The following is a 26,218-nucleotide window of genomic DNA, read 5'->3' on the forward strand; positions in this document are numbered from 1 at the left end:
GTTTTCCTGGGGCCCCTGAGGCCAGGCATCTTTCCACTGTGCTCCCTGAGCGTGTAATCGCTGTCGTTCTCACCAAGAATGGAGACTGCAGCGTCTGACCTGTACTTTCTTGAACAGTGTCGTGGCTGTTACAGCAGGCAGGGAGCCAGAAGGCACACAGACCCAACCATCTTGACCTAGATTCTGGGTTTACGGATCAGGTCTGGTTTGCTAGTGAGGTACATTGAGAGGCGGGCTCTTCTGTGACACAACCCAAGTGACATAGGTGCTCCCCTGCACACTCGGGTGGGCAGCCTGGGCAAAGGGCCAACTCTTTGCCCGCTCTGTCATTGGACACGCGGTGGAGACACCACGCCAGCGACACGAGCCCACAGCCACGATGCACGCAGCGCCCATGGAAACACAAGGCTGCCAACCGCCGCCCTGGAGACGCTGAGTCAGACAGACAGACAGACAGACCGGCAGAGGATGCTCGCGGCCCGAGCGGGAGGCAGCGTGTCTGTCTCTCGAGCCACGCGGCCGGACGGGCGCCCCCTGGAGGGCCGAGGAAGAGGAGCCCAGGCCGCGAGCCGCGGGGCGCGGGGAGGGGGCGCCGAGAGCTACCAAACGGACGGACGCAGGGCCGCGCCGAAGGCCGGAGGGTCGCACGAGCGGACGCTCGCCGGGAAAGCGGAGCAGGCCAGGGCGCCTCCCCGGCGGAGGCGGCCACCCCTCGGCAGCAGCGCGGAGGGGCGGGGGCGCGGGAGGCGGGAGGCGCCGTCGGGGCCCTCCCCCGGCCCCGCCTCCCTGTCAGCGCCCTCGGCCGCGGGCGCGTCGTTGGTTTCGGGTTGTCAGGCGGCAGCGGCGCAGGCGAGGCTGCGAGGGAGCCGGCGGCGGTGGGGCTGCGGCTCGGCCATGACCGCTGTCGCGGCCTGAGCCCTTCCACCCGCCGCAAGCATGAAGGACAGCGGCGACTCCAAGGACCAGCAGCTCATGGTGAGACCCCGTCAACCTCCCCCTCCTCGACCCCATCCCTGGTCCCCCGAACCCACACTCGCGGGCGGCCTCCGGACCGTACTGTGTGTCCCCGCTAAGAGGACACAGGGTCAGCAGCTGGGAGTGTCCAGAGCAACTTTCCCCGAGTCGTGCATGTCAGGAAGGAGGGCATCGTGGCCACCCTGCTAAGGCCTGGAAAGTTAGCCTGGCTTCAGTCCCACTCCCCCTTTACACCTTCCTACCAGGGACCCCCCACCCCGCCACCTGGGCAGATGGGGCTCTGGAACAAGACTGCTCTCTGATCCAGAAAAGCCAGGGGCAGGGAGGGCTTGACCTACCTGCCCGGGAAAGGAAGGTGGGAGTTTCCTGGTGAACCAGGGCATGCCAGCCTGGTGGCGTCAGGAGTTTAAAGGGTTTGGGGATCACAGGTAGGTAGACAAGAGCCCCCAGGTACCAGAGGAGCTGGTACAGGGTTGAAGGTGGCTGATTATTGGGTTGCAACACAGATGCTGCCCAAGTAAGGGCTCTAAACATTTCAGAGAAGTGCTGGAAGCAACCAAGATGGCCCCTCAGAGCCCTGGGGACTGGGGCAGAGGAAGAGGTGTGAGGGGGGGCACGGGAGACAGGTGGAGACAAAGACAGGTTTCTGATTATCAGTGGGGCCAGACTGAGTGATGGGCGGAAAACTCAGTGACCCCAAGGCCACTGCTTTCTCCCAGCCCCCTCCCCACCCCATAACTTCTGAGATCTGGTAAAGGGCCGCCATCACCAGCAGGTGGGTGGTAATGTAACTGGAGGATAATGCAGCCCCCAGAGACTCCCGCCTCTGTAGGGTGAGCTCGCTGCTCCGAAGACGAACCTCAGCCCCAGGCCCCCAAGCAAGCCCGGGGCTCTGGAACATCCGCTCTGGCAGTTTAGAATTGTCTCTTTGAAAATGGCTCACCTTGGCTTGTGTGGCACGCGCCCCTGGGGCAGGGATGGAGGGGCCTTCCCTGCCACCCGTGGAGTTTGGCTGAGGAGGCCGGTGTGGGCGGCCTGACAGGCAGTGAAGTGCCTCTGAGAGTGAAGGGTTCTTACCTGGCATGAGGGCCCGTTAGTTATACCCACACACCCCCCCTTGGTGCCCCCCAAGGGCAGCTATTTCCCCTTGATCAGTAGAAGAAGCAGCTCCCCGTCTGGGGGGAGACCCAGGCCCAGGATGGAGACCCATCATCTCTCTCCGGCGGGAGGGTAGACGGAGGTGGGAGCCTCTGATGGCACTGTCCCCAGGTGGGAATGCGGTCACAGGTTGTCCGCAGGAGGAGGGGATGTCCCCTGGGCCCCCCGTCCCACCTCCCGCCCACATCATTCACAGACGCACAGACAGGCTGCTCCACTGCCAAGGGCTCCAAGTTCAAAGCCCAGGGGAGCTGCAGGTGCTTAATTTGGGGTGTGACTGATGCAGCCTGGAGGAGCAGACAGCTCTCTCCCTGGGGCACGGGCTCCTGGGAAGTTCATAGACTCAGACAGAGCCCACACTCTGTGGACCTGGTACCCTCGACCTAGATGGTAGCCTTGAACCACTGAGTTTTCCTTAAGATAAACCAGGCTTGGATGGCTGAACAGAGAGGAGCCTGTGGGGCTGGTCCAGGGGAGGATTCCTGGGGTCCTCTCATCCTTCTCTCTGCGGCCCGGCACAGCCCTCTCCATCCAATCCCAGGGGTCTGGCCTTCCCTCCCAGGTGGCGCTCCGGGTCCGGCCCATCAGCGTGGCAGAGCTGGAAGAAGGAGCCACCCTCATCGCCCATAAAGTAGACGAGCAGGTACGTGGGGCTGTGGCTGGGAGCTGTAGGGCAGGGCAGAGGTCTGCTCACACCTGGTGGGGGCAGAAAGGGCCCTTCCTCTACCCTCTGAACTCTTGTCTGTACTATTGACTACATCATCAAGGAAACCACAGTCCTTCTTCTAGGAAGCCTCCCTAGATTGATCCAAGGAGAGCTAAAAGCTTCCCTGGTCTGGGGGGGAGGGGGAGCTTGAGCCCCTCCCTCCGGCCCTGAAAAAATTCACACACCTTCTGTGTACCCATGACTTGACTTCCCCACCTTAATGGGTCTGCTACCCGTAGAGCACGTGTTCATAGGGTCTAGAGCTAATGCTCATCTCCAGACTCTTCATGTTTTGCAAAGTCTTTGGATGTCTATTTGCTCTCTTGGTTCTCCTGTCAACATGATGAGGTGGGCAGGGCAAGCCCCACCTCCGTTTACACAGGAGACAAGAAATATTTACCAAGTACCCACAACACGCTGGGGACAGTGCCAGGAGCCGGGAAACCACGGTGAACAGAAGAGACCCTGTCCTCCCTCCGTTGCCAGTGCAGGGAGATGAGACTTAAATGAAAGAATTGAATCATGAACATATGAGTTTGTAGCCAACAAGGGCTGCAAAGAAATGCGTGGAGATATGAGAATAAGAGGGAACTTGACCTCGTGCCAGAGGTCAGGGAGGGCTTCCTTGAGAAAGGATGCTGGAGCTGAAACAGGAAGGATGAAGAAGAGGTCATAAGGAGTGTGCTGAAGGGAGTAATTTCAACCAGAGGGACTTGCACGTGCAAAGGCCCTGTGGTGAGAGGGATTGTGATACACTTGGGTAACTGAGAAAAGGCCAGCGTGGTTCAAGCCAGAGAGGGAAGGGGCGAGAGGAGTGAGATAAGGTTGGCGGCGTGGGCAGGAGCCAGACCGCACACTCTGTAGACCACGGCCAGGATGGTTTTTGGGGTAGGCAGTTGAGGACTCAGGTTTGGGCTGGGGATGGGCACAGTGGTGGGGGCAGGCTTGGTGCCTGGGTAGAAGCATCATGGTGATATGGCCTCTGGGGACCCCGAGAGCAACCCCTTGCCTCTGCTCTGTGGCTGCTGCTAGCTTCTCCTGAGTGCCCGGGCTCATCAACGTGGCGGGATGTGCTAGGGGGTCAGAGGAGTCGGGGTGGCACAGTGCATTGCAGAGAGAGGCATAAAGTGGGCACCTGCTGGCCTTGAGCCTGGCAGGCTGGACTCACGAAGCCCAAGGGCCATGGTAAGAAGACCGTAGGTGGACAAAACCTGCGATGCCTGCCTGCCTCGGGGTCCCTGGGGGCAAGTGCTCACCCCTCCCAGCCTCTTCCTTCAGCCCCAGTGAGCTGTGGCCACAGCAGAGCTGGGTGGCACCAGCCTCCTGATTTCTCTTCCTCTGTGCCCTCTTGGAACAGGGTAGCCTTCCTCAAAGACCTGAAGGAAGGCAGGGGAGGGCTGGGAAGAGCCCATCTAAAGGCCCGGTGGGAGCAGGACGAATGCACACAGCAGCTGTGTAGCGTAGGTTCCATCATTTACCCGCTGTGTGGCCTGGGCCATGTTGCTTCCAGAGCCCCAGTTGCCCCCTCTGTAAGTGGGGACGGTAATCATAATGCCTCCTCCGGAGGATCTTCAGCCGCAAATGTGTGCACGGTGCTTCCCCAGGGCCTGGTACCCAGTAGGCATTTAACAGCTGTGAGTTATCGTCTATAAGTGACTGAGAGTGCCCAGGGCTGCTGGATTGGCTGACGAGAGGGGCCAGCCATGAACGGCCAGAGAACTCGAGAGGAGAAACCTCCTTCCAGGCAAGGCCACTCCTTGTTTGTCCAACTTGTCCCCAAGGATATCAGGTCCTCAGCGGTGGGACAGTGATGATCTCTCTCTGGGCTGCTCCTGGCTCCCAGCCGGACTGGGGGCTGATAGATATTAACTGATGCTGATGGAAACGCTCCGGCCCAGGGCACAGCCCATTGTGTGCCCACGCACAGCAAACACTGGCTCCTTTCTGTCCCTGCCAGAGGAGAGGGAGGCCGAGCTGTGCCTCCGAGAAGGTCCCAAGGGCTGGGCAGTCCCAACGGGGCTGCTCCTTTGTCAGCTTAGACATGGAGAGAGTGGTCTGAGCAGCGTGGGCTCAGGGCTCTCAACACAGACTCCAGGCCCTGCAGGGAGAATGCTAAGCTTCTGGCCCCCAGCATCTTCTCTCCCTGCTGGATTCAAAGATGCACTTGCCTGGGACTTCCTTGGTCCAGTGGTTAAGACGCTGCACTTCCACGGCAGGGGGCCCAGGTTCGATCCCTGGTCGGGGAACTAAGATCCCGCGTGGGGTTCTGCATGGTGTGGCCAAAGAAAACAAAAAAAACCCCAAAGATACATTTGCCTGGGCTGCAGTTTGGGAGAAACCACAGCAAATGGCAGGCTGGGAACCTCCGAAAAACCAGCCGCCGCTCAAGTGCTCCGTCCCTCTGACCAGTGAGGTGAAGTCCAAAAAGTAAAATGGATAGCCTCGCCCTCTGGCTAGGCCCTGCCCCCTGACCTCCATCCTTCTCCGGTGACCCCCATGGCTTCTCTGTGGCCCAGGCCTCCCGGGCTTGCATCACTGGCCCTGAGGGAGGCTGGGGGCTGCAGGCTTGGCCAGCCTCACTGATGGGCCAGCTGCCCGGTGGGCTGGCAGGGTGAGTTTGGGAGCATCCCCAGGACAACACGGACTTCGAGTCTTTTCCCAGCAAAGGTGCAGCTGGGCCCAAGCATCCTACACAGCACCCGGCCTCCGCTAAAGAGGCGTCTGCTTGGGAAGCGGATCTGCCCTTTACCCGGCTGCCTTCGTTGGTCCCTTGGTTGTGGCCCTCCCTCACGGCCCAGCCCCGCAGAAGGGCTCCCCAACCCAGCCTCTGCTGGCCTGGGGTTCTGGGCTCTGCCTCCTCTGTGATGCAGGGCCTACTTCACCCCTGCTCGTGCTGTCTCGGGCTAGCGGGTGGGGAGCCGCCGAGCAGAGCAGCCCAGAGGTCACTACTGAAGCCCGGCCCCTGGTGGTCAGCAGGGAGGCGACGCTGCCAAAGCCCACCAGCCGGTGGGTTCTGAGCAGGCAGAGGTGGACCGAGGCCTCAGCCACCCACTGGCTTGGGCCACCGTGAGGGGCCCTAGGACCGCCTTGCTTAGAGCTGCGCGTCATTCTCCTGCAGATGAGGGAGACACTGCCCCCCTGGCTTTGCACAGGTGGACGCTCACTTGGCAGAGTGTCCGCTGGGGACAGGAGGCCGGTGTGCCGGATTCTGGGGAAGCTGGAGTTAGGGTTTGGATTTGTAACGAGGTGGTCCGGGCGCCTGTGGTCTTACCCACCCCCATCGCCCCATTTGATTCGGGATCATTGTCACGACGCCGTCTTAGAAGTCTTCATGGGCTAACGCCTGCCCAGTGCTTACCCAGCAGCTGGCGCACAGTCAGGGTTTAATAGATGTTAGTTTATCTCCAGGGCTGACACACGGGATGGTTTCAGGCCCCAGAGGTAAGTGAAACCCTGGCCCACCTCCTGCCCGCCCCCTTCTGGCTTCAGGGCTCCCTGTCTGGTGGTCCCCAATCTGTCACGGCCACACCTTTGTGTTCATGGAAGAGTCAGGTAGGAGCTTGGTCTCCTAGCATCTGGGGCGGGAATAGACCCTGACGCCAGACCCCTCAGGGATGCCACTGATGACCACAAGGTGTGGGGGCGGCCTGAGAGGTCGCTGGGCCCAGAAGTTCCAGAACAAACAGCTCCCTTCTCCCTACAGAGCCCACAGCCTGCTGTTCCTCCCCCCGGCCTTCCAGACCATGTTTGTCCACAGGATTTAAGTCACCTGACCATATGCATAATCCCGCAATTAGCCTTTATCTGCTCAAAGCCCAACTGTCACCCCCCGCCCCGCCCCGTGCCCCTGGGGTCCTGTCGGAGGAGCCAGAAGACAGTATGTTAAGAACCTGCTCCGCTGTTAGACTTCCCTGGTGGCGCAGTGGTTAAGAATCCGCCTGCCAATGCAGGGGACACAGGTTCAATCCCTGGTCCGGGAAGATCCCACATGCCGCGGAGCAACTAAGCCTGTGCACCACAACTACTGAGCCCACGTGCCACAGCTACTGAAGCCCGCGCGCCTAGAGCCCGTGTTCGGCAACAAGAGAAGCCCCCGCAATGAAAAGCCCACGCGCCGCAACGAAGACCCAACGCAGCCAAAAATAATTAATTAATTAATTAATTAAGAAAGAAAGAAAAAAAGAACTTGCTCGGCCCAGCCCAAGAGCTGTTGAGAGGATTAGAGGCAACCCTGTAAGGGAGAGCTGTGCCACGCAAGTGCAGGCTATTGTGAAAGATGAATAAAGTCTAAGGTGACGGATGCTGGGAGCAGCCCGGCGCCTTCAGCCCCACTCACCTGCCCGGGGGCGGGGCCCTCCCTGCGCACCCACCATCTGGATGCTTCTTGGTTCTGTGGCCCCACAGGAGGGTGACCGGGGGAGGATTCGAGAAGTCTTTCCCTCCACCCTTAGCCACCACCCCGCCCATCTCCCCAGCCCCCTCCCGGCCCCAGGAAACCACTTTCCGTCTCTATAGATTCGCCTGTTCTGGACAGTTTGTGGAAATGGAATCATACAATCTGTGGTCCTTCATGTCTGGCTTGTGTCACTGAGCATAAGGTTTTCGAGGTTCATCCACGTCGTAAGACCTTCCCCGGTGGTCCAGTGGTTAGGACTCCACGCTTCCAGTGCAGGGGGTGGGGCTTTGATCCCTGGCTGGGGCACTAAGATCCCCCAAGCCACGGGGTGCAGCCAAAAAGTAAAAAAAAAAAAAAGGCTGCATCCACCCTGTAGCCTGGGTTCGAACTTTATTCCTTTTCGTGGCTGGACACTACTCTATGCTGTGGTTACGCTGCATTTAGTTGACCCGTTCATCAGTTGATGGGCATTTGGGTTGTTTCCTACCTTCTGGCTATTATGAATAATGCTGCTAGGATGCAAGGATTCTTATACTGAGTGCCTGAATGGGTACAAGGCAAGAGTGCAGGTTAAAAAGGCAGATCTGTGGGCCCAGTTCCCCAGAGATTTTCATTCAGTGAATCTGGGTAGTGCCTGGGAATCTGTATTTTACAAGCTCCCAGGGCGACACTGATGAAGGCATCTGTAGACCCATGAGAGATGCAGCCCTAGACGATCTTGGTCACACCTCCTCTCACCCGAGGCCTCAGGGACCTCAGAGTCTTGTAGGCAGGTGGGGACCTGGCCAGGACATCAGCCAGGTGTGATTCTGTCCTGAGCAGCCAGCTGGGCCTTGGTGGCTTTATGAGCTCAGTGTTCTGGTCTTTTCCATCTAGCCTGAAGGCTGTCAGGGCCCAGGGACACCCTTCCTGAGATCAAAATCTCCTTTCCTGAGTACCCACAGGATGGTACTTTTACAACTAGAACTATGACCAGCCATGAATTTTCCTTCTTAAAGAAAAAGCAAACAAAAATCTAGAAACAGCCTTACAGGGGTGATAGCCACCTGGAATCAGGCTTTTGTTTTGCTGTGTCCTGTTTACACCCTGAGAATACAGGAGCTATGGGCTCAGCTCCCAGGACTGGAAATGCTGTCTCTTAGGCTGGGGCCTCCCCAGATGCCCGTTCTCTGCTGGGGCTTCCTGAGTAGGCGAGGAGTGCTGGCACGATTTCTTCTCTCAAGGCTACGGCCTTGTTGGTCCTCCCAGACTTCCAACTGGGAAGCACTTGAGGCCCAGAGAGGTGGTGCAGTTTTCCCGAGGTCACACAGCAGTATGGAGCCTGAACCCAATTTGCACATCCCCTTCCCCAGAGATCTTCGCTGCCAGTTTGGAGGCTTGAGGAGGAATAGTCTAGGTCAGAGGTTTCCAACTGGGGGCGATTTTGCTCCCCGGGGGACATTCGGCAATGTCACAACTGGGAGGAGGCTGTGCCATGGCCTCTAGTGGGTAGAGGCCAGGGCTGCTGCTAAACATCCTACAACACACCGGACAATTCCTGATAACAATGATCCAGCCCAAAGTGTCAATAGTGCCAAGATTGTGAAACCCTGGTCTCAGTTTAGCCGTTTGGAGGCCAGAAAGAAGCGGTTAAAACTGCAAAGCCGATCAGAGCCCAGCAGCTTAGCGGTGTGCAGCAGGAAGAACTCCCGACACACTTTGTTCGCGGTATTTCTCACCTAGGAGACGCTGGAGAGGAGCCTGGTCCCTAATGGGGACACAGGCTACGGATGACACCCTCCCCCGAGCCTGAGACCCCCTACTTCCCTTGTGGGTCTTGGGTTTCGGGCCCAAAGCTAGAACCGTGGAAAGGTCACAGTCGGGCATTGAATGAAAAACAGGTCTGGTGGTGGAGGCAGTGGGGGCAGGGAGAGGTCAAGCCCAGGGGCCTCTGCTGAGCTAGGAGGCCTGGACCAGTGGGGACAGAGCCCTGCCGTGCGCCACCCACCTTCCCCACTCCCGGCCCTGCCTCCCACCCTCCCGCCAGCATCGGGAGGGCCCTGTGTATCCTGTGTGGTCAACGTGCCCCTTGAAACCTCCCAGAGTCAGGTGCCCAGCATGCCACAGGCATGAACATTTAAGATGCAGAGGGGCTTTCCTGGTGGCGCAGTGGTTAGGAATCCGCCCGCCAAGGCAGGGGACACGGCTTCGAGCCCTGGTCCAGGAAGATCCCACATGCCGCGGAGCAACTAAGCCTGCGCGCCACAACTACTGAGCCCGCAAACCACAACTACTGAAGCCCGTGCACCTAGAGCCCGTGCTCCGCAGCAAGAGAGGCCACCGCAACGAGAGTGGCCCCCGCTCGCTGCAACTAGAGAAAGCCCGCGCGCAGCAACGAAGACCCAATGCAGCCAAAAATATAATTAATTAATTAATTAATTTAAAAAAAAATACGATGCAGGGAATTGTGAAAGAGAGCTCCCAGACTAGCCCACCCCCTCAGGGCTGAGGGAGGACCCGCCTCCAGTAGTGTATCACTTTGTAAGACTGCTGGAACCAAGTACCACAGACTGGGGGGCTTAAACAACAGAAATATGTTCGTTCACAGTTCTGTGGCCAGAAGTCTGAAGGGCTGGCTCCTTCTGAGGCTGCAAAGGAGAATTTGTTCCAGGCCTCTGTCCTCGGCGTGCAGATGGCCATCTTCTCCCTGCGTCTCTTTCCATCATCTTCCTGCCACGCGTGTCTGTATCCAAATTTCCCCTTTTTATAAGGACACCACCAGTCCTTATAAAGGGACCGCATCCTAACTTAATCGATTGTAGCTGCAACAACCCTCTTTTTAAATAAGGTCAAATTCTGAGGGACTGGGGGATTGGACTTTAATATTGAATTTGGGGAGGACACAGTTCAACCAGGACAGGCCCCGGGAAGGCAGCTGTTGGTCCAGAGGCAGGGGCGGGAGGCCTGGCGGTTAGGAGCCTGGGTTCTGGAACCCAACAGCTCTGAATCCAACGAGCTCTCTACTTGGCAGTGCAGCTTTTGGGTACCAATCTGATTCCTCATGATAATCCTGAGATGATACAAGTGCCTACTCTAAGCTGTTGGGGAAAATGAGAAAGTGTGTGCAAAGCACTTAGCACTGCATATGGCACATTCAAAGCTCCCTCCGTGCAGCTTTATTGAGAAAACATTCCTTGGGCAGATGCTGGGTGCCAGCCTAGGTGACATTTAGGACGTACAGGAGCCTCCCAGAGCGGGGGCAACATGTGCTCACAGAGGGGCCCCGATGTCTCATTCTATGGCCATCTTGGGTCTGTGCTCTCGAGATTCCTGGCAGAGAAGACAGGAGGAAAAATCCCTGCCTTTCTCGCAAGAATCGCCGTGATTCTGAGGCCGTCTGCCCACAGCCTGCCTCTCACCTCGCGGCCTCGCTAGAGCTTTTCCCTCGTCTGCTTTCCTCACCTCACATTCCTCAGCCAACTCTTACTCATCCTTTAAGACTCAGTGCTGGGGACTTCCCTGGTGGCGCAGTGGTTAAGAATCCGCCTGCCAGTGCATGGGATACGGGTTCGAGCCCTGGTCCAGAAAGATTCCACATGCCGTGGAGCAACTAAGCCCGTGCGCCGCAACTACTGAGCCTGTGCTCTAGAGCCCGCGAGCCACAACTACTGAAGCCTGTGTGCCACAACTATTGAAGCCCACACACCTAGAGCCCATGCTCTGCAACAGGAGAAGCCACCGCAATGAGCAGCCCAAGCACCGCAACGAAGAGTAGCCCCCACTCGCCACAAATAGAGAAGGCCTATGTGCAGCAACAAAGATCCAACGCAGCCAAAAATAGGTAAATACATAAACTTAAAAAAAAAAAAAAAAAAGACTCAGTGCTGGCGCCACCTCTTCCAGGAAGCCCTCCTGCAGGGAAAAACCTGCATCACGGATCACATGCCCCTCCTCTATGCTCTGATTGCCTCCTGGAGCCCGGCGCTTGTTATTACAATGATCTGTTCCCCACTCCACTGTGATGTCAGAGGCAGGAAACCACATTTCATTTTCTCTGTCCCCTTGGGGGCCCCGCTTAATGCCTGGTACAGAGAAGGTGCCCCGCAGTCGTGGTCACCTGGCCTGAACTCCCTGTGCTGCTCCCCGTGGGCCCACAGCACCCCACCCCACCCCAGCCCTCCGCAGCTCAGCTCCATTCACCTGGCTGAGGGGCACAAGGGCTCCATTGTATGCCAGAGTGGACCAGGATGGGGGTGGTGCTGTGAAGGGTGGGGCGCGGGCTGGGGCCCAGACAGATGGAGGCCCAGACAAAGCCCTCTTTAAGGGGGGATTGTAGCAGGCGTGCTGACAATGTCCTGATTCAGGAGCCTGGATGTCAAAAGAACCAAATGCCGATGGTGCCATGAACTTGGCAGTGCCCAGAGGTCATTTGAAGGTGATCAGTGGGTGACGGGCATCAGTGCACACAGCTCACCCTCTCCTGCATCAAAGGTCCCTAGAGGGTGGCCCTCAGGCCACTGGCGCTGCCGGTATGCACAGGAGTTCTGGCACCGAGGGTGAGAGCTGTACATCTGGTCAAGTTCCATCGCGTTCCACTGGGACCCACACCTGGGGACTTGTGGGCGGGTGTATCTTCATTTGGGTCTGAAACTTGATCAGGGCTCCTGCTGCTGGCGTTAGGGCCCAAGCCAGGAACTGGATCCTGGGACAAGCTTACAGGGCACTGGGGCTGAAGCCCTGAGGTGGTAGCTGGGGACGGGTGGGCACCCCAGGTACAGCCGCAGGCCCCGATACCCTGCACTCAGCTCACCATGGCCACCCAGCCTCTGGCAGGCTGTGAGGGGGCCTCGGTCAGTGGCCTCATTCTTTCCCTGCACAAAGCCCCAGCCCCACCTGTCTGGAGCATCCCCTCTAACTGGCTTACCTGGAATCCCATCTGATTGGATAAGACCTCTGGGTGAGGGTCCCGGGTCGGGTCTCCTAGGGAGCTGTCTTACCTCCTCCTTCTTCCCTCCTCCATTGAGAATCCCAGAAGGGGGCCCTGCTGGGACCCCAGGGGTCTTAGGCCAGTTTAGACGCAGTGAGCACAGGTGTGTAGCTACTGGGAGGAGTCTGGTGGGAGCTCCAAGGCTGTGGTCCTCCCGGCACTGGGCCTCCTGAATCCTGGTGCTGGACGGGGGTGCACCCACAGGGACCCATGTGGATCTCCCAGGTCCACGGAGCTGGGCCGGGCTCCCAAGTCAGCCTCCTCTGTCAATCAGCTCCCTCTGCCCCTCATGCCTTGTCTGCTCTCAGGTCCTCTCTGGGCTGTCACTGGCCCTGGCTCCCCTGCTGACCTAGGAAAGGAGCTCCATCACTGTCTCTGCGAGCTTGGGTGGCTCTAGGACAGCCCATCCCCCTCAGTGCCTTGTCCTCTGTCAGGACTCAGTTTACCTCCTTGGCCCCGGCGTTCCTGGACACAGAGCATCGTCCCCACTCCTTCCCATGTCTTGAGTGAGGAGGGGTGAGGTCAGTGGTCAGTGTTGACATTGGTATGGGCCTGGGGCTCCCGGGTGACCACCAGCCTCCCCTCGGGTACCTTTGCAGATGGTGGTTCTTATGGACCCAATGGAAGACCCCGACGACATCCTGCGGGCGCATCGCTCCCGGGAGAAGTCCTACCTATTCGACGTGGCCTTTGACTTCACTGCCACCCAGGTGAGGGACGCCTGGGCCCAGGGACACGCAAGATCCTCTCTCTGCCCTTTGACCCCCTCGGGAGGGAGTCCTTGGGGGACCCTGCCACCGACCCTCAGCCTTCCTTCCATCACTTGCTCTCTCCCCACACATGCAAGTGTGCGTGTGCCTGCGTGGTGCATTCAGAGCCTCCTGCGTGGACACACCCCGGTCAGCACGCGCAGATGCCACCCTACACGGGGACCCACACAGCACACCCCACAGGTGGCCCCCATGGGAGCTGGAGGAGAGTGCTTGAAGCCCATCTGGTGCCGGGAGGGGAGCTTCGGGAAGCTGACACCCTCCCAGGGACCCCCGTCTTGCCCATCTGCGGGATGCTCCCAGTGGCAGGTGTAATGCGTCCTCGGGGCTGGGGGCTGGGAGCCGGCTGTGGGGGGAGGCGTCTCAGGTGTCCTGAGCTCTCTTTCAGGCTGGCATCCCCCCATGGGGTGAAAGCAGAGACATCCATCCCCCACTTCCCACCCCCACTTCTCTGGGGCCGAGGGCTCCAGGGACAGACGCTGCTTCTGTTGGGAGCCAGGATGTGCCCGTGGGCCTGTGTGCTCTGCCCTGCCTGTGCCCGGGCCCCTGACGGGTCTCCTCTTTCCTGCAGGAGATGGTGTATCAGGCCACCACCAAGAGCCTCATTGAAGGCGTCATCTCAGGCTACAATGCCACTGTCTTTGCCTATGGGCCCACAGGTGAGGGGGAGCCCAGCCCACGGAGAGGACTGTATGCCCTGCTTGTCCCCTCTGAGAGTCAAGCCCCCTTGCCCTCCACCGCCGAGCTAGTCTGGCCCCAACCGGAGCAGGATCCGAGGATGTGGCTGATTAAAACCACCCTCCCCCAGGGCCCTTTGGACCCAGAGCCCCGTCCCCAGCCAAGGATGCCATCTTCTCCCCTTCCCCCCACCTCCCTGGCCATCTGGGAGGGTCCAGCCTTGAGGACAGACCCAGGTTTGCCAGGAGCCCCTGCGCTCCCGGCCGCTGCCCTGCTCACCCGCCCCCCTGCTCTGCCCCCAGGCTGCGGGAAAACCTACACCATGCTGGGCACAGACCATGAGCCCGGCATCTACGTTCGGACCCTCAATGACCTCTTCTGTGCCATTGAGGAGACCGGCAACGACATGGAATATGAGGTGTCCACGTCCTACCTGGAGGTGGGTCCTCCCTCCACCCTGTCCCGTGGGCTAGGACAAGAGGCCCATAGGACCGGGCTGGCCCACCTCCCTGGGGCCAGGTCACGGGGCACTTTCCTGCGGTGCTCGTCACTGCTGCTCTCCCATGTGCATATGGTTGGCCTCACTTTATAAAAACTGAGGCTCAGAGAGGTTAGGCAACTAGATCGAGGTCACACAGTAAGTGAGGGAGCAGGGATTCAAACTCAGGACCCCAGGGCTTTAAAGCCGAGCCGTGCCCGTTGTGCCACACTCCAAAGTAGCCTTGTCGCTGAGCACAGACCTCAGCCATCCTCCCAGACGCCATCCTCCTGGGCACACTCCTGAAAGCCAACCCTGTCTGCCCTGCCAAGCTACCTGCAGGTACTCGGTGTATATAGGTACAGGTGGGAACTGCACTTACACGGACAGGCTGGGACCTGCCAGCCTTCGCTATCTCGCCACAGCCTCTGATGCCCACCTGTATGAGTGCTACCACCAGGCAATGAGGGGTCAGCGGGGGTGGCCGGGGTGGGGGCACACAGAGGCCAGAAGAGGCAGGAGAGCCAGTGGGCTAGACGCCATCTGGCTCCTGGCCTCTCCGGCTCCCTCCGGGAGCTGATAATCTCCTGGGTGACAGCTCAGGAAGGGCAGCGAGACATTGCTGCCAGCAGCTGCTCCAGCCAGCGTGGTGTTGACTCAGCCAGCAAGATGCACTTTGGGGGTCTGCGAGGTGGGAGCAGGTGAAGGTAGAGTATGGGTTGCCTAGCAACAAACAGGGTTCGGCCATGGGTCAGGTCCCATCCCCTGTCCCGTGCCTGGCCAGCCTGCAGAGGGAGTTCCACTTGGTTCTGATGTCTTCTGTACCCTCGGCTCTGGCAGCCCGATGTTTCCCTCTGGATGCTGAAGCCCCCTATGCCCACCCCGTAGAAAGGAAGGGGTCTCTCTCCTTAGCCAGGGTTTCCCTGAGAGGAGCCTGGAGCTCTCGGGAGGGACGGAGAACCTGGCCATTGCCTGAACCTCCTGCCCTTGGTCTCCCGTTAACATCTGTCCCCTACCCCTCCCAACCTGGCCCATCAGATCTACAATGAGATGATCCGAGACCTGCTGAACCCTGCCCTGGGGTACCTGGAGCTGAGGGAGGACTCCAAAGGGGTGATCCAGGTGGCCGGGATCACCGAGGTCTCCACCGTCAATGCCAAAGAGGCGAGTCTTGCGTAGCCAGCGGGCAGTAGGGAGGGCCACTAACCTCCCGGGGGGCTGGGCAGGAGGGGGCTGGACCCTGCAGCCAGGGAGCAGCTGCCCACTCAGCTGGGCTGGGGCTGGGGCTGGGGCTGGGGCAGACACAGAGAATCCTGGATGACACGCCCCCAGCCACGCAGACCCTGGGTGCTGACCAGGCAACCAGCCTCCCAATTTACAGACAGACCCTGACCTCCCAGGCCCCGCAGCACACAGGGGGCCGACCCACCCCTGCCTGGGCCCCTTCCCAACCTCTCAGATGCAGGACGTGGGAGCATCCCCACGGGTCCCCAGGAGTGGCCTCCCTCCCCTGTCCCACCCACCCAGATCATGCAGCTGCTGATGAAGGGGAACCGGCAGAGGACCCAGGAGCCCACGGCCGCCAACCAGACGTCCTCCCGCTCCCACGCCGTGCTCCAGGTGGCCGTGCGCCAGCGCAGCCGGGTCAAGAGCGTCCTGCAGGAGGTGCGGCAGGGCCGCCTGTTCATGATTGACCTGGCAGGCTCGGAGCGGGCCTCCCAGGTGAGGCTTGCTCCCCGTGGGGCTGGGGAGGAAGCTTGGGGGGCAGGGCAGGGATGCTGGCCGCCCAGCTCCCCAAGGCGTGGGGGTGGGGACTGTCCCAGGGAGGGCGGGGATGAGGGGGATCCCAGGGGAAGGGACTGAGGAATGTCTCCGATGAGCAAGAAGGATGGGGGGCGGACCCTGGGGAAGCACTGTTTGTGGGAAGGGGCCTGGGAGTGTGGGGATTTCTCCAGGGAAGGAGACAGTGGCTTCCCCGGAGGAGGAGGGGGAACAGGCAAGAGAATGAATGGGCCCAGTGAGGAGCTGGGGCAGGGTGGGAAACAACGTCCCCGACTGGGGGCATCGTGGGCAGAGCCGGGGAGGGGCCCTTGCCAAACACATCAAGGAGAGAAAAAGGTCCATCACCCATTTCTCAGCATTTGTCCCCCATCACTAAGCCCTGTCCGCCTGGCCCTGCGCCTGGGCCCGGGCCCCCTCCTGCGGGCAAACTTGGAGGTTTCACAGTCACGTGAGTGCTGGTGCTGGGTGATGTCACCGTTAGCACTGAAGCAAATGCAAGGGACAGGACAGTGCCAGGGAGATGTAACAGGGCTTCGTGTTTGAACGTGTGGGGTTGGTTTAAATGGGGTGGGGTTGGAGAAACACACCCCTCTCTTCCAGTAAAGGCCTGGGGGCTTCCTGGAGGAGGAGTACAGGGGAGCCGCCAGCTCCCCGTGGGGGGAGAGGGTGTGCCCCGCGGCCACCGGAGTGAGTGGCTCCCAGCTTCACCAGGCTGGGCAAAGACGTCTCCCGAGGGCGGCTGTAGGCAGAGCCTCCTGGGACTTGACACTGTCCTGCTCTCACACCCACTCACATACACCTCAACCCATTTCCTCACTCACAGACTTTCTTATACACATATACATGCTGTCACATATACACATGCAATTCACACACACTCACTCCCCCCCTCCACACACGCACACAAACTTCCCTCTTCCGTCCCTGAAGCCTGGCGCACCCTCTAGAGCCGTGCGCCCGTGGCCACGCCTGTTGCCATGCCCGTGGCCGGGCCGGCTCTCAGCTGAGCTGCCTGGGAAGGCACGACCCACCTCCATCGCATTCTCGGCGCTGCCTTAGCTGGGCCGCGGGGCTAGCCCCGGGGGGGACGAAGTGCCAGGGTCTCAGCCCTCCTCAGAAGCCTCTTGTCCCCCACTCTTGCTCAGAGGCCTTCGGGTTCTCTGACCTTCTCGAATGCCCTCCGTGACCCCCGGACAGAGGGTGGGACCAGGCCCTCAGCATCTCTCCCTTGCAGGGCCCCGGGGGAGAGGGAGGGGTTTACAACTCAGGATGGCCCGGGGCAGGGAGTCACGCCCACTGCTCGCCCCCCAGACACAGAACCGTGGGCAGCGCATGAAAGAGGGGGCCCACATCAATCGCTCGCTGCTGGCCCTGGGCAACTGCATCAACGCGCTGAGCGACAAGAACAGCAACAAGTACATCAACTATCGTGACAGCAAGCTCACCCGGCTCCTGAAGGTACCACCTGCCGCGGGCCCAGTGCCTGCGCACCCAGGGTGGGGCTGCCAGCGTCACAAAGAAAGATACAGGACGCCCGGCTGCATGTGAATTTCAAATAAACAAAATCTGTCTGGGTATAAGTATGTCCCATGCCATCTTTGGGACATACCTATACTAAAAAACAAAAAACAAAAACTCACTTGTTATTTATCCAAAATTCAGATTTCACTGGGTGTCTTGTATGTTATCTGGTGACTCTCACCAAAAACTGGGCAGCAGGGAGGGGAAAGGGCTGCATCTGACCCCCGACCCCAGGGCTGTGGGCCTAGCGGAACTGGGGGGTCGTCTGGATTTGGGGGTTCAGGTGGTCAGTCAGCATCATGGCTCCCAGAGGCTGCTGTTGGGGGGCCCCGCTCCTGCCTGGGCTCTGTGTTCGGTGCCTCAGCACCCCTTCCCAGTTCCTCTCATCTTGTCAGCGAGTCTGAGTTAGGGGATTACTATTTCCATTTGCAGATGAGGAAACCGAGGCACTAAGAGGCTAAGTAACCTTCCCAAGGCCTCACACTAGTGAGTGCTGGACGTAGGGTCCCAACAGAGGTCTGCCTGGGCTGATAGCGGAGCTGCAGGTGACTTAATGCTCGCTGGCCATCGGCCTGCCTGCATCACTGCACTTACAGCCTGGGAGGTAGGACAGTTAATTACTGCCACCCTCGAAACCCAAGGAAGCCGAGGATTAGAGAGGTGATGGAGCTTGCTTGAAGTCGCCCAGCTGGTAACTGCCGCAGCCAAGGGCTTTGTCTCCCCCAAAGCCCGCAGCCCCGCTGTGCACTCTCTCTCTGTCCAGGAGGGCACGGCAAGCCCAGGGCAAGGGAGGCGGTGGCCACAGGCCAAATTCAACCTTCATACAGAGGTCCCCGTCACCCCCCTCACTCCAGCCAAGACAACAGTGCCACCAGCAGTCGGATGAAGGGGGACCTGGGAAGCCAGAGGGGATGGGGAAGGGGCCCAGGGCCCCACGGGGCTCTTCCTCCTCTGGTTCCCAGCCAACCAGGGCCGCTGCCTTTCCTCGTTCTCACGTATGAGGGGAGGAGAAGGGAAGCCGGGAGACCCTGACCTGGATACTGGAAATTTTCAAATATGAACTTTGGCGAAGAAGCTGGAAGAGGGAAGAAGGGGGGACGGCAGAGGAGGAGGGGAGAGTCCTGTGATGCTCGGCACCAGCACCTGTGAGAGTGTGTGTGCACGCGTGTGTGTGTGTGTGCGTGTGTGCGCGTGTGTGTGCGTGTGTGTGTGTGAGTGTGAGAGAGATAGAGAGGGAAACGCACACACACGCGCACACACGCACACACACCACGAGGGCATCACGAACAGCCTGGCAGGAGCAGCGTGCAGGAAGGCAGGGCCCTGCTGACCGCAGCCCGCCCTCGTCCCCATCCAGGATTCCCTGGGGGGAAACAGCCGCACGGTGATGATCGCCCACATCAGCCCAGCGAGCAGTGCCTTTGAGGAATCCCGGAACACCCTGACCTACGCTGGCCGGGCCAAGAACATCAAGACCAGGGTGAGGGACCCCTGGTCTGTCCCCCAGGGCCCGCCTTCCTGGGCCAAGATTTGAGCCCCTGGACTGATTCCAGGCCCTGCCACTCCACCCCACATTCTCTGGAACCAGCCACCATTGCGCCGGCCCCATTCCCCAGTCCAATGTCACCCCTGTGCCCTTCCCTGTTGCCAGCCGGGAAGCCCACAGCCCCTGAGAGTCCCCTTCTTCTTGTTCAAGGTCGGTGCTCCCCCAGCCCCGTCATCCCCTTCCATCTTCCCGTTTTCGTCTTCAGATACTCATTCAGATGTTTACCTTTCCAAAGCCCCTAATCAGAATAGTCATAATAGAGGTGACCGTTACTACGCACTTATGTCGGGCCCTTTATCAAATCATCTCATCTGATCCTCCAATGAGGCAGGCGTTATTTCTGTCCCCATTTCACAGCTGAGGAAAATGAGGCTGCAGGGAGTTAAGTGACCTCCCAGTCCCAGGGCAGTGGTGACGCCGAGACTAGAGCTGTGTCTGCCTGTTTTCCAAGCCCACGTTCTCACCCTCTCTGGTGAACGCGTGAGAATCCTCGCTATGTGTTAGGACGTTTGTTTCCACCCGTGTGGGTCGAGGGGTGGGAATTCTAAGGCAGAATTTCATGAACATTCTCCCAACACTACAATTCGCCAGCCATTGTTCCAGGCACTTTATGTTTTATCCCAACCCTCAAGGAACTTAATGATGGGAGGAGACAGGTAATAATAATACTCTGAATTGATAGTTCAGAATATTATTAACAGCAGGAAATGATGCCAGCGATCGGGGATGCGGGTGCTGGTGGGATCCCATGTAGCTCTTTGGAGACTGTGAGAGGGAAACAAGGATGGGGAGGAAATTGAGGAAGAGAGGGAGCAGTTAGGGTAGAGGTTCCAAAGGCAGGAAGGAGGTGGTGTCGGTGGTGGGAGTGGGGCAAGTAGGATGGTTCCTCGGCTGGAGCAGAAATGTTCCTGATGGAGCAGTGAGTCACAAGAAAATCTAGAGAGAGTGGTGGGGGAATCAGGGCATTCCCTCAAGCAGTAGGGAGCCATTGAAGGTTGGGCAGGGAAGGCAGCATTTTAGGAGTATGCCTCTGGTGGAGACACGTAGTGTTGAGAGGTTGTAGGATCAGAGGACAGGAGTCCATTACTGTCAGGAAGATTAGGGGTAAGAAAGAGAAAAGAGGAACCCGCAGGCAGGCCCCAGCGTCCAGGTGACTGTACCTGCTCCCCTCGCATCCCCACAGGTGAAGCAGAACCTGCTCAACGTCTCCTACCACATTGCGCAGTACACCAGCATCATTGCCGACCTGCGGGGTGAGATCCAGAGGCTCAAGTGCAAGATCGACGAGCAGGGTGGGCGGGGCCAGGCCCACGGCCGGCTGGAGCGGGGCGACATCTGTCACATCCAAGGTGTGTGGGGGTCTGTGTCAGTGGGAGCCCGTCTCCCGAAGCCCGTCCAGGCCGTCTCAAATTGCTCAGGGGTCAGGCAGGGCTGGGTTCAAAGCTAGACGCAGATTCTTTCTGGCTGAGTAGCCTTGGGCTAGTCATCAACCACTCTGAGCCTTCAGTCCTTCAACTGTCAAATGGAATCATGATCTCTGCTTCAGAGACTCGACCTGAGGATTAGATGGTATCACACGAGTGAGTGGCACGTGGGCATTCAGCTGTGTGGGGCGTCACTCTCGGGGCCGCAGTGCAGGGCTCCGAGACTGTGCCTGGCATCGCCAGAAGGGATACGGTGCTCATACATTTTCTGTATTTGCTATGATGATTTTCCAACAGATGGCAGTAAAGTGTCTAAAGGGCACGTTTTATTAGTTGACGGAAAGGTGCTCTAAAGGCTGGCGGCAGAAGCCCAGTTCATACAGAGAAGCTGGGAATCACCTTTGGGTCAGAGCCTGAAGACTCAGTGCGGAAGTGGGATGTGGGAGGGGTGTGGTAATCTAGGAGGTCTTTCTGGAGGAGGTGCTTGCACAGGAAGTCATTTGGGAAGAAAGAGAGGGGAGGGCCCCAGGTAGCCCAGACTTTCCTGGCCTGACCCTTCCTCCTCCACTGACCTCCCCCACCTGCCGTTCAACGGCCAGCCAAGGTCCAACTGCACAGCGAGAAGGGTGAGCGGGCTGAGATGGGACCGCTGCGGGAGCAGCTTATCAGCGCCTTCCAGGAGCAGATGGACGTGCGGAGACACCTGCTGGAGCTGGAGAACCACGCCATGGAGGTGCAGATCGACACCTCCCGCCACCTGCTCACCATTGCAGGGTAAGCACCCCCCACCCCCCGGGACAGGGGCTGGGAGCTGGAGATGCATGCTGTGCCTCCCACCGTGGCCTGAATCCCGGGTCTCCCTCGGGGGTGGGGCTGCGGCAGCTGGGAGCACGAGAAGTCGCGCAGGGCACTCAAGTGGAGGGAGGAGCAGCGCAAGGAGTCCTACACCAAGGACGACAGTGAGAAGGACTCGGACACAGGTGATGACCAGCCAGACATCCTGGAGCCCCCCGAGGTGGCCTCCGCCCGGGAGAGCATCGCTGCCCTGACGGGAGAGCAGAAGAAGCTGCGAAAGCACAAGGTGCCTGGGGTCTGGGGGTCTGGGAGGGTGGGTTTGAGAGGCCCCAGCAGGAAGGGGCTGGGGGAGGCTTGTGGGAGGAGCGAGAGCTGGGAGCTCAGGCCACAAATCCCCTGTGACCTTACTAAACTCCTTCACCTCTTTGTGCCTCTCCTACCCATCTGTAAAATGGGAGTATTCAGCCCTAGCAGGGTTGTTGGGAAGATTAAACAAATGCCTTTCACATGCCAAGGACTCAAAAAATGGTAGCCAATATCATAATTAGGATTTTCCAGATCTCTGCCCTCTGTTCTGGAGCATATCCTCGCCAGGGGGTTTCAGGGTACCATGAGCCCTGAGGGCATCAGCTGGGCTGGGGCTCAGCAGATCCACGGAGCTGGTTCCAGGGATGGGTTGTGGTCAGGACGGCAAGAAGGTGGGCACAGAGGGGCCACTCAGGAGCAGCCCCTGGTTGCAAGGCCCGAGATGCAGCTTCGAGGGTGGGCCCCGGAATGGGGCTTCGGCCGGGAGCCCACAGCCCGGGGGCTGGAGGGGCGGGGACAGGCTCAGCGGCGGGCGAGAGCCCGCCTGGCGCTGACCCCGCCTGGTCCCCAGCTGACGCTGGAGCAGCGCTGCCGAGAGCTGCGCGCGCGCGGCCGGCGCCTAGAGGAGACGCTGCCGCGGCGCATCGGCTCCGAGGAGCAGCGCGAGGTGCTCAGCCTGCTGTGCCGCGTGCACGAGCTCGAGGTGGAGAACACCGAGATGCAGTCGCACGCGCTGCTCCGCGACGGCGCGCTCCGCCACCGCCGCGAGGCCCTGCGCCGCCTGGAGCAGCACCGCAGCCTCTGCGACGAGATCATCCAGGGCCAGCGGCAGATCATCGACGGTAGGGCCCGCGGCCCGCGCGTCCGAGCCACCCACGGGCCCCATCGACCCGCGGAGGGCCCGAGACCCGCGGAGGGCCCGAGGGCACGCGCTGAGCCCTGCCCCTCCCCCGGCAGACTACAACTTGGCCGTCCCGCAGCACCTGGAGGAGCTGTACGAAGTGTACCTGCGCGAGCAGGAGGAGGGCAGCCTGGAGCGGGCCACCATCATGGACCGCGTGGCCTCTAGGGCCCTGCAGGTGGGCGCCTCGGGCCTGAGCATGCGCACATGTGCTAAGGGAGGGGCCGATGCCCAGGGCAGTGCGTGCAGGTCGTCGGCATGGCGGTGGGACCAGGCTGGCTGGTCCCCAGGGAGTTGACTCCTTCCTTCTTATCCCACCCGAAGGTTTGCCAAGCCTGAGTAAGCTTCCTTTCTCGGCGTATTCTTCTCTGGCACTTGTCCCCGCCCAGGGTCTGAGGGTCAGGTTTGGCTATCTGAGATATGACAAATGGCCCCAGACGCCCTCCCAGGAGACCAGGCCACCAGGCAGTGCCACGGGGGATGCCTAGCATACCACAGCTTGTCCCTGGGGACCCAGAACAAGCCCACTGCCCTCTGGGGCTCCCAGCCCATATTACAGCCCCAGACACCCTGTGTGCCTTTGTCACCCTGCGCTGCTACCTGGCCCAGGACCAAGCCTTCTGACTGCCCCTTCTCCCCCTCCCCAGGACAGCTCCTTGCCCAAAATTAGCAGAGCAGGAACCTTGCTGACCCCAGAGTCTGACCCAGAGAGCGTGAAGACGCTGAGCTCCGAAGCCCAGCTCCTACAGAGCAGCTTCCTGCCTCCGATCAGCACAGACAGGTGAGACCAGGGACCACTTCCTGCCAGCCCTTCCTGCCTGAGCCACCACAGGCTGTGTCCCAGAGATGCCAGCCCAGATTAGGGCTTCCTGGGGAGGATGGAGCGGGAACAACAGGGGGGAGGTGGCACAGGTCTGGAGCCAGGACCTTTGGGTCCTCTCGCCCTTTACATAACAGCTCCCCCCCTAGGGTGGGGGTGGCACTGCAGTGGGACCAGCCTGGTCAACAGATGCCCATCCTCCTCCGCCAACCTCAGTGAAGCCAACCACGTGCTCAAGGCCAGTTCCGGGGCCTGGCAGGTGAAGAGCTCCTCTGTGCCCACCCCACCCCCCATCCCGATTGGCAGCCTGGTGACGCAGGAGGTGAGCACTGGGAACCGCTGGCCCGATGGGCTCCTCTGCTGCAGGTGGGAGTACCAGGGTGGACACCCAGTGGTTGGGATGGAGCCTTTCCAAAACAGCCCCCTGGGGACATAGGGTCCCTGCCGTGTCCAGTGGCTTCTCTTCCCAACCAATTCGTCTCACAGGCCCCCACTCAGGACAGCCTGGGCAGCCTGAGCGGCCGGATCAACTCCTCCCCTGACAGCAGTGAGAACCTGTCAGAGATCCCTTTGTCCTGCAAAGGTGTGCCCCCTGCCCACCCTGTCAGCCTGAGCCTGGCATCATCTAAACTGCTCAGATCACCCAGCCCAGAGCCCCTTCCTTCCCTCTGCACTGCTAAATACACCCATGCGTCGGCTGCTGACCGTTCTAGAAAGAGAGGCACCAGTGCCCAGAGAGGATTAACGACCTGCTCTGTCCACACAAAGCTGGGGGCACAATCAGAAACCAGAATGGGGAACACATGGCACTTAGGATCATGCCCCACCTTTCCACTCAGAAATAATTGTAATAGCAAATGTAGACCGAATCCCTACCCCCTGGCCATAGGCTATGCCCATTATCTCAGTTACTCCTCATAACCTGGGACTTCCTGGAGGTCTAGTGGTTAAGACTCTGCGCTTCCACTGCAGGGGGCATGGGTTCGATCCCTGGTCGGGGAACTAAGACTCGGCCAAAAAAAAAAAAATCCTCACAAACCAATGGGGCTAGTTTTACCATCCCCAGTTTACAGATGAAAGTAAGGCTCAGAAACTTGCCCAAAGTTTCTTAAACAGCAAGCAAGGGGGGATGCTTTGGCAGAGAAGGGGTGTTGGAGGTGCAGGAGGGGGAGGAATATGTGGCCTTGATCCCGGGTTGGGTGCTTCTTTGTCCCGACGCAGAGAGGAAGGAGATCCTGACGGGCACCAAGTGCATCTCGGTGAAGGCTGCCCGGCGGCGCTCTCGGGCCCTGGGCGCCGAGGGGCGCCACCTGCTGGCACCCAGCATGGAGCGCAGCAGCCTGTCCCTGCACTCGCTGAGCGAGGCTGATGAGGTGCGGCCACCCGGCCTGCTGGCCTGCAAGCGGCCACCCAGCCCCACGCTGCAGCACGCTGCCAGTGAGGACAACCTGTCCAGCAGCACGGGTGAGGCCCCATCCCGGGCAGTCGAGCATCGTGGCGATGGCCGTGGGCCCTGGCTGCGTGGCCAGAAGAAAAGCCTGGGCAAGAAACGGGAGGAGTTGCTGGAGGCAAAGAGGAGGAAGCGGAGGTCCCAGTCCTTTGAGGTCACAGGGCAAGGGGTGAGTCCAGGGGCAAGGATTGGGGGGTCTGGGCCCCTGCCTTGCTGGTGGGGCTCTGAGGGCTGGATTGCTCCAGCGGCCCCAGGGTACCCCTAGCCGTGCACCACCCTTCATGCCATATCCCCCCAAGCTGGCATAGCAGCTGGGGCAGACCCCTGTATCAGATCCCCACGCAGCTCCCACCTCACCTCACTGCTCTCCAACCAACACAGCTCTCCCACCCCAAGACACACGTCCTGGGGCCCCGTCCCGTGCAGAGCATCTCGGACCACAGGGTGCAAGTGTGCGGGCACCCAGCCCCTGGTACCCGGCATCTGGGAAAGGTCACCCTGCCTATGGCCAAGGTCAAACTCCCTCCAAGCCAGAACACAGGTCAGTACCAGCAAAGGAGGGAATGGGAGGGGAGCGCTTGGTCAGCCCAGGGAGGAAGCATGTTGAGCTCCCTGCCCTATGGCTGCCCCTTGCTGGAAACAGGGTTCTTGAAGAAAATTTGTGGGACTGGCACCTTGGGGATGTGCCCCTAGGGAGTTCAAAGCCACTGGGTGATCAGAGGGGATGGAGAGGCATTCCTAAAGCTCTGCTCGTGGCCCTTCCCGTGTTGCAGGCCCTGGGGACTCCTCACCCCTCGCTGTCCCCTCCAACTCAGCTGGTGTTTCCCAACGGGCTACCCGGGGGCCCCGCCCGCCCCATGGCACAAGCACCCATGGCAAAGATGGACGCTTCCGACATAACTGAGGGGCCCTGCCTGGAATCGGCCCTCCTGCCCCCAAGACTGAATGGGGTGTAGCAGGAAATGGGAGATGGAGGCTGGGCAGATGGGGGTGACCTGGGAGCAGGAGCTCAGCATCTCAGAAGGCTGGGGCTCCTGAGACCCAGGAACGGTGAGGGTGCCTGCCCAGCACTTCCGTGCTTTCGGTGCCACTGGGAAAGGGAGGTGAGCCCAGGAGGCACGGCCGGGATGGCAGGGCTCCCTGGCCTCCCAGCCCTGGACAGAAAACCCTGCTGCCAAAACCCTGTTCTGAGACCTGTGGCCCGACTTGGCCTCAGAAATGGGGGGGAGGGAAATGTTAACGGGACAGCTCCTGGGCCCACATCTGGGGCAGGAGCGTTCACATACTGTGGTTGGGGTCGGGGAGGGAATCTGGTTTTGTTACTTAGCAGTGGCTTCCGCCCCCGCCAAACCCCCTTTCTAACAATAAAATCCCATTTGAGTCTTGATGGTTGTGTTGGAAACTAGACCTTGTCTGAAATGTGGGGTGGCCATGACTGATTAAGATTCAACCCAACTCCCTACCACCACCAACCCCCCCCCCACCCCAGTGCCATCTGGCAGGTTGTACAGCACCAACCTACAAACACCTGGGAGAAAGCAGTTTT

The 26,218-nt window shown here is 59.9% G+C and overlaps 1 protein-coding gene and 1 long non-coding RNA gene across 4 annotated transcripts; both read left to right on the forward strand.

Moving 5' to 3' along the window:
• The first annotated feature begins 785 nt into the window (after nucleotides 1–785).
• Nucleotides 786–26,059, forward strand: KIF19 (kinesin family member 19). 3 transcript variants are annotated; one of them, XM_082442437.1, is made up of 20 exons: nucleotides 786–975; nucleotides 2,696–2,776; nucleotides 12,801–12,911; nucleotides 13,543–13,630; nucleotides 13,952–14,088; nucleotides 15,166–15,291; nucleotides 15,655–15,849; nucleotides 17,221–17,367; nucleotides 18,788–18,910; nucleotides 20,160–20,325; nucleotides 21,000–21,174; nucleotides 21,283–21,481; nucleotides 22,073–22,343; nucleotides 22,459–22,580; nucleotides 23,050–23,183; nucleotides 23,439–23,544; nucleotides 23,709–23,805; nucleotides 24,444–24,841; nucleotides 25,054–25,213; nucleotides 25,446–26,059. In XM_082442437.1, exons 1-20 carry the CDS (start codon nucleotides 937–939, stop codon nucleotides 25,574–25,576), a joined length of 3,006 nt encoding a protein of 1,001 aa, XP_082298563.1. In that variant the 5' UTR covers nucleotides 786–936; the 3' UTR covers nucleotides 25,577–26,059. The 3 variants fall into 3 exon arrangements, with proteins under 3 accessions (XP_082298563.1, XP_082298562.1, XP_082298561.1); XM_082442436.1 differs by lacking the exons at nucleotides 786–975; nucleotides 2,696–2,776; nucleotides 12,801–12,911; ... (1 more) ...; nucleotides 13,952–14,088; nucleotides 15,166–15,291 and having other exon boundaries at nucleotides 15,459–15,849; nucleotides 23,412–23,544; nucleotides 25,069–25,213; XM_082442435.1 differs by lacking the exons at nucleotides 786–975; nucleotides 2,696–2,776; nucleotides 12,801–12,911; ... (1 more) ...; nucleotides 13,952–14,088; nucleotides 15,166–15,291 and having other exon boundaries at nucleotides 15,461–15,849; nucleotides 23,412–23,544.
• LOC309650742 lies at nucleotides 2,789–9,651 on the forward strand. Its single transcript, XR_014257698.1, has 2 exons — nucleotides 2,789–5,612; nucleotides 6,452–9,651. It is a non-coding gene; the product is annotated as an uncharacterized lncRNA (long non-coding RNA).
• Nucleotides 26,060–26,218: the final 159 nt, after the last annotated feature.

The sequence above is a fragment of the Balaenoptera physalus genome (genome assembly GCF_965194825.1).
Source record: "Balaenoptera physalus genome assembly, chromosome: 20".
NCBI lineage: Eukaryota > Metazoa > Chordata > Mammalia > Artiodactyla > Balaenopteridae > Balaenoptera > Balaenoptera physalus.

What these genes read in the sequence shown, in the direction of transcription:
- KIF19 (XM_082442437.1), top strand. Translation starts at nt 937, where the DNA reads ATGAAGGACAGCGGCGACTCCAAGGACCAGCAGCTCATG. An exon ending in CCAAGGACCAGCAGCTCATG is followed by an intron (nt 976 to 2,695) that starts GTGAGACCCCGT and finishes CTTCCCTCCCAG; the next exon opens with GTGGCGCTCCGGGTCCGGCC. An exon ending in GCAGCCTGGTGACGCAGGAG is followed by an intron (nt 23,545 to 23,708) that starts GTGAGCACTGGG and finishes TTCGTCTCACAG; the next exon opens with GCCCCCACTCAGGACAGCCT.